Here is a 7,378-nt window from a genome sequence, read left to right as displayed (position 1 = left end):
AATCGTGTTTTTTTTTTAAAGAACAGAAATATTTTGTATTAGAAAGTTGTTACATTTGCACTGGTCGGGATAATGATATGAATATATTATCACTGTCCAAAAAAAACCTGAGAATTGTCCTTTGGAATTTACTAAGTGAGAAGCAAAACAATCCTTCAGAAATGATTTTGAATAGCAACTACTTCTATAAATTCTGTAAAAAAAACTCCTAATATGAAGCAACATTTGCAAAACATTAAGCACATTTATTGAAAGACGTCGTGGTGACTATAAGCTCTCCTGGTTCTATGTGTTTTGGCCTGAAAGTTTTGATCTACAATCATCATTTCCACTTCTTCCTGCTGCTGTACACAGTGTCATATTCCTTGACCTGTGTCATATTCCTTGACCTCCTCCACTACAGGCACAACTGACAGTCTAGCCTTTCTAGGCAGCTGAAGTAAGATTTCTAGCCAACGATCAATGCTCAAAGGAAAACACACTCAGATTGAAGATCTTCATTTTGCCTCTATTGAATGTGTAAGTCAACAAAATCAAAGCATATTCAGAATCTTTGGTTTCTTCTGAGGAATGCATCATGCCGGTGATAGAGAAAATTGAATTCCCATTATCAGGTGTAATCTTCATGTCCTCTCAGAGCTCTGTGAACAACAATGGTCTCATACAATGGGTATGCAGAATTGGAAACTTGTGTGGTTGTGGAAACTTGTATTAAAGATGAAAGTACACATACCAGTGATAACCCATGGGGAAGCCAACAATTGTGGGATAGATTGAGAAATATCAATTAGCAAATAAGAAATATATGACTATATATAAGTATTGTTTTAATTAAGATAAAATATCAATAGTATCAACACCTTCCAACATGGACAATGCATACCTATATGTCACCTTCAAATGTTTGAATGTGCCCAAAAATTATGTACAAGTCCAGCAACTCGTTTGAATAATTTTTGGGCACATTCAAATATTTGCAGGTGACATATATGTATGCATTGTCCATGTTGGAAGGTGTTGATACTATTGATATTTTATCTTAATTAAATATGCATTTATATATAGTCATATATCTCTTATTTGCTTGGTGATATTTCTCAATCTATCCCACAATTGTTGGTTGCCCCGTGGGTTATCAATGATATGTGTACTTTTATCTTTAATACAAGTTTTCACACCCACACAAGTTTCCCATTCTGCATACCCATTGTATGAGACCATTGTTGTTCACAGAGCTCTAAAAGGATAGGAAGATTATATCTGATAATGTGAATTCAATTTTCTCTATCATTGGCAAGATGCATTCCCAAAAAGAAACCAGAAATTATGAGTATGCCCTTATTTTGTTAACTTACACAATCAGCAAAGGCAAAATGAAAGTCTTCAATCTGAGTGTGCTTCCCTTTGAAAACTAATTGCTAGCCAAAAATCTTACTTCAACTGCCTAGAAATGCTACACTGTCAATTGTACCTGTAGTGGAGGAGGTCAAAGAAAATGAGATTGTGCACAACAACAAGGAGAAGTGGAAATGATGATTACAGATCAAAACTTTCAGGCCGACACACAGAACCAAGAGAGAGCTTATGGTCACCATGACTTCTTTCAATAAATGTGCTTAATGTTTTGCAAATGTGGCTTCATATTAGGAGTTTTTTACAGAATTTACACAAGTAGTCGCTATTCAAAATCCTTTCCCAAAGATTGTTTTGCTTCTTACGTAGTAAATTCCAAAGGACAATTCTCGGGAATTTTTTGGACAATTATAATATATTCATATCATTATCCCGACCAGTGCAAGTGCGGTAACTTTCTAATACAAAATATCTTTGTTCTTCTATTTTTTCAACAACAAAAAACCATGATTACAAATGAAAACCATGCTAAATGAATCCATGCACAAGAAATGACTAATCTATTTCAAGTCCCGAGAATTTCCATGATTATTAGGGTTACCAAACAATGGTGAATCCAAAAATAGAGTCATATTGTTTCTGAAAGACAAATTAGTTTCCATAACAGAGTATTGTATTGAAGGCAACTATCAAGTTGCTAGAGAAACATGAAAATGAATAAAAACAAATAATTTCAAAGATAATATTTCAATCACATGTCTAATTTTACCTTTGAAAGACTATTTTGGTGCATGCCTTATATTGGAGGCATAATAGGAGGGATTATATACAATTAAGAAAGTGTTTGTTAAAAATGCTAAAAAAAAATATTTTCCAAAAAAATAAAGTCACACTTGAATTTGGCTTTATATACCCAAGAATTTAGAATGAATGAAAGACACTAATGGAGAGGGGAGAACTGTGATATTATATTTGTGTTCCAGCATAAGGCAATTTAGAATGAATGAAAGACACTAATGGAGAGGGGAGAACTGTGATATTATATTTGTGTTCCAGCATAAGGCAATTGGACTTGGATTAGCACAAGAAAGATTCAAGGGGTTATTTGATATGATAAAATGAAAAATATGTGTTCAATTATTTAAAATAGTTTTCAAAAGTAGCCAATGACATCGATGAAGATGAACACAAAGAAAAAGTAAGATATCAAGTAGGAAATCAAAATTAAGCATTCAAATAGGTACATCTAAACTTGTTGATATTCCATTTGGTCAAGAAAGATCACTCCAAAAGCTCGTGAACCTCTCACAATGACTTGTTCAAGGTATGGTACAAAGGTTCCCCCATCTTTCCCTTATTTGGGGTTGGGGGTTTCTTGGCTTCAAAAAAAGTGAGAACTAGTTGAAAGAACTTGTCAATGTTTTGTCAAAGTCGAAGTTGGGGAGGCTAACTGTGATGCCATTCTTCCCATGTCTTTTGTTGAACAACCCAGCAAACGAGGTGATTTCCCAGACCCGAGCACACTAAGGGAGCATACAATTCGAATGACAGCGAGAAATCCCTGTAGATTTTTGTAGGAACTCTTACAATTCCCCCCATTCCTTGCAACAAATATCAAGCTCCCATATAATAATTCTTGGTATATTCAATTTAGTTTGAAGTGTTGCTACGTCGATCTAATCCATACTGCACAATCTCCCTTTCATGAGAAGTTGGCCACAGCATTCCACGAGGGATGGCTGTGATATAGAAGGAGGCATCTGGACCCTGAGCTCAGCACAGCTCTTAGTTTTCAAGTCAAAATCCACAACACCATAAGGAAGTTCAGTGATGCAGTAATAGAGGTGATCGTTGCACCATATGCCTAGATCGGATCCAAACTTGGCCTCTGGCAATGGCCTCCCACACATCTTCCATGAATTGGTAGAGGAATCATACACCTCTGTTAACAGTTCGCCTAGATCGAATCCAAACTTGGCCTCTGGCAATGGCCTCCCGCACATCTTCCATGAATTGGTAGAGAAAGCATACACCTCTGTTAACAATTCGTATACACAAGGGTCTAACCTCATGGTGGTCAACCCTCTCTCTCCACTCATTGTGATCTTGTACCAATTATTGTTGGATCCAAGGTATGTGTTCATGGTCACCTTGTGGATGAGGCTCACTTTCACTTGCAGCATGAGGCAAATTCCTCTGGTATGTTGTTATTGGGTTGCAAATTGATAAGATTTTACATTCTGAGACTAGATTCCCCAGGCACATGAGGCTACCTGATATTGCGAAGATTGATGTGCAAGGCCATAGTATTGATCTGCCATTATTAGGCGGCCTAATGATGATGTGCCATTTGTTCATGGAGGGATCATTGCAACAAGATTCTCTTCCAATCGCGCAAAGAATGAACCATGGCATGTCATTGGAAACCTACGCTAGGACTATCTGAAATCTCTTAGACTTAACGAGGGAATTCCATCTCTTACACTTCACTCGAAGGCAAACTATGCTTGTGAGATGCAAGCAACATAAAATTCAAATGGAGTTGTCGAGTTGGTGAAGTTAAAGTTTGGAGCTGGCGTGCAAAGTGGTGACAGAGACAGAGGTAACGAAGTAACGTTCCAGCGAGGTGACAGAGACGCAGCGGGGTGGATGGCCGAAATAGTGCACTTTTTGGATGATTAGAATATCCAAAAAGTCACATTATAGCCCAACATTGACTTTCTTGTTAGAGATTTCTATTTCTACTATTTTCACTGATCAGTTTGGGCATGTGAATATTGTAAATTGTACTCCTTACTGAACTTTTGAAAAATTCTAAGAGAATTGATCAAGGTTTCCCCACATTGGGGTTTGTCCCTAGTGGGTGCTATATCTTGTGTTTTATGTTTTACCTGCATTTTACTATCATGTTGATGTTATTGCTATATTGGATATGATATTGGGCTAATAAAGAAAATTGAAGTAAAATTGCTCTAAGCATAGAACATACCATTGTTATCCTAAAATTAACATCTTTGAACAAAAATCAATGAAACAAAGTCAAGTGTGTTTCTTTTCAAAAGACACATTTACAAAAAGAATTATCTAAGTAACAAATGTTTTGAATTTATTTTTTGAAAAATAGCAATACAATTTCAGACAAAATCATGCTCTTACTATTTGAATTTCAAATGTGTTTGTATTTGTGAATTTATAAATAGGATTCAACTCCCTATAAAACCCCCATAAAATACACAAAATTTACAAATTACAAAATCCAAGTTTCCAACTCTATAGAAATTTTACCAACAAAATTAGAATTTTTACCCAACAAAATTGAATATAAAAATATCAAAAAGGACAAAACATTTATTAATTAAATTATCCCTGTGCAAAACACATCCCACACCTTACCAAGCATTTCCACAAATTTCACAAAAGAGATAATATGGTGAAACATTCCAAAAAGTGCCTCCCATCCCAAAGGATGTGGGAAGCACGAGGTACCCCGACCTTGCAGGGCACATCGTGGAACACTGATTAAAACATCATAACATAATATATTGCTCTAGATCATCTCAATATATTTATTTGTTTTATTTGTCTTGCTGCTATCTGGGGTCAAGTAATAAAGAACTGCATCGTAGTCCCCGTAATTGACTGCATGTGTGTGCATTTCCTCAATTTTTTCTTAAATTAACCAAAAACACACTAACATTAAAGATTTTTTTTAGAATAGTATATGTATGCAAAACGCCTCATCATTAAAGTCAGAACATAATGTTTTTTTTTAATTAACCAAAAACACACTAACATTAAAGACTGTTTTAGAAGTGTATGCAAAACGCCTCATCATTAAATTCAGAACATAAGGTTTCCATGTCCAACATTCTAGTTATATCAAATTCGCGATGCCCAACGTTCAGACGACTTCAAATGTTCTCAACAAAATTACCCTACAAATGTGACCAATGTTCAACAAAATTACCCTACACATGTGGCCAAGTACACAAGTAAATAAGGAAAACCAAATAATTCGACACATGAATTTGAGACGAGTTCTTAAAATTACCACACCTTCCAAAGCATATCAAGATGAGGATGCAGAGTTCTTATAAATAAGGAAAACCAAATAATTCGACACATGAATTGAGACGAGTTCTTAAAATTACCACAACTTCCAAAGCATATCAAGATGAGGATGCAGAGTTCTTATTTTTTCATCAGCATACAGTTGTTTACTGGCTGCTTAATTCACTAATATGGATTGACAATGATGAGCTGAAAGGTATAAATCAACATACATACAATCCTTGTTTGTGCAGATCACAAATCATCCAAGCCACTGCAACAGTCAATTCCAAAAGCTCTAAAGGAAAAGTCAAGTTATTAACATAAATCCATCAAACTGAGCATCATCAATATAGTGAGACCAGATACAGTAGAGAAGGCTGAATGACAGTCAATAACATCGGACGCTAAAGCCAGTCAACATATTTATGTAATTCTAAAAAGTTAAAAACCATTGTCAAGGAGATGATCAACAGATCAGTTCAAAAATAGTTGCATAGACCCAAAAAGCAGAAATGGGCAAAATACAAACATAAGAACAGCCCATAATGTTATATTGCAAATCGGGGTGATACCCATTTTCAACTGAAATAAAAAACGAAATTAAGAAATTTACTACAGCAACCACGAGCTTGGCATGCTTGTAAAAGTATAGCAGAAAACATTTATAGATAAATAAAATAAAAATGAAAACCAAAAATAATGGACATCAATCAAATGCCCTTAAATTTTTGACAGCACAGTACTTTTTCTCAAAACAAACCCTAACAAAAATACCAGGGCAAATCTTTCAACGGTAGGACTTCTGGAAACGAGCACGGGCACCGCGACCTCCAAACTTCTTGGGCTCGCAGCGCCTGGGATCGGCCACGAGCAGAGTCCTGTCGTACCTGACGAGAATATCTTTGATCTCCTGCTTTGACTGCTCGTCCACGTATTTTTGGTAGAAGGCGACCAGGGCCTTGGCTATGCTCTGTCGAATAGCATAGATCTGCGATGTGTGTCCTCCTCCTTTTACCCTGATTCTCATATCGACGCCGGCGAAGCGGTGGCGGCCCAGCAGAAGAATGGGTTCGAAAGCCTTGTAGCGGAGAATCTCCGGCTCGATTAGCTCAATAGGGCATCCATTGATCTTGATCAAACCTCGCCCTCGCTTGCAGTGTGTCACAGCAACGGCCGTCTTCTTTCGGCCGAAGCACTGGACAGAATCCACTGCCGCCATTGTTTGATAGATGATGGGTTTCTTTCTCCTGATTTCGCCTCGGGGTTTCCACGCTACTCTGTCATACAAAATTCTCGACGAAGGAAGAAAAAAACGATCGGGGTTTATAAAGGATGGAGGTTTCTCTTTTGGCTCTACAAACCCTACACCCTGGTTTCAATTTCGGCCATAGAAACCCTAAACCCTTGCCTTCGGTTTAGTTGTTTTTTATTTTTTAACCATCTTGAATCGGAGGTTGGGTCAGTTATTAGATTTAGGGTTTGAGTAAAAAGATGTTTATGGAGATATTTTAAAGTTTTCATGTGCATATATATTTGATGGGTATATACATATATATATTTGAGTAATAAAATTTATACAAAATTATATATAAGAAGTTTCATTTTTATTGAATAATGGATAAATTGTAATTTGGAGTAGTATTTGGTTTTATGCATGAGATAAAAGGTTAAATTTTATTAAAAATGCATCATTTTCTTATTAAAGGTAATTATAGTTATAGGTTAAGTTATATGGTTTGGGTTTGATTAGGTTTAGTTCAAGTTCGATAATTTTTATGAGGATAGAAGGAGGTTCAGTATTAAGTTTGGCTATATATATATATATATATCTCGGGATTGATTTCAATGACAAGTTTAATTGGGAGGACTACAAAAAGAAGAGAATTTTAGGAGGGTGGAAAGCATTATTTTCTCTTCAAAACATATATAGAGAGACAGAGTTATGGGACTGGAAAACGATTAAGTGCTTTTT

The 7,378-nt window shown here is 35.9% G+C and overlaps 1 protein-coding gene and 1 pseudogene across 1 annotated transcript; both read right to left on the bottom strand.

The window, feature by feature from the left end:
- Positions 1-2,590: 2,590 nt before the first annotated feature.
- Positions 2,591-3,870, bottom strand: LOC149204963 (F-box/kelch-repeat protein At3g61590-like; annotated as a pseudogene).
- A 1,941-nt stretch (positions 3,871-5,811) lies between these two features.
- On the bottom strand, positions 5,812-6,834 carry LOC149204962 (small ribosomal subunit protein uS9). Its single transcript, XM_089394853.1, has one exon. The coding sequence runs from the start codon at positions 6,623-6,625 to the stop codon at positions 6,194-6,196; it is 432 nt and encodes a 143-aa protein (XP_089250979.1). The 5' UTR covers positions 6,626-6,834; the 3' UTR covers positions 5,812-6,193.
- Between the last annotated feature and the right edge of the window lie 544 nt (positions 6,835-7,378).

This window comes from Pinus tabuliformis, chromosome 1_2 (assembly GCF_031772625.1).
Source record: "Pinus tabuliformis cultivar Carrire ecotype Pingquan chromosome 1_2, CPIR1, whole genome shotgun sequence".
Taxonomy (NCBI): Eukaryota; Viridiplantae; Streptophyta; class Pinopsida; order Pinales; family Pinaceae; genus Pinus; species Pinus tabuliformis.
Note: the sequence above shows the minus strand (reverse complement) of the source record. Positions and strands in the feature narration are given on the sequence as shown.

Excerpts from the sequence above, each read along its gene's own strand:
- LOC149204962 (XM_089394853.1), bottom strand. The coding sequence starts at position 6,625 with ATGGCGGCAGTGGATTCTGTCCAGTGCTTCGGCCGAAAGAAGACGGCC.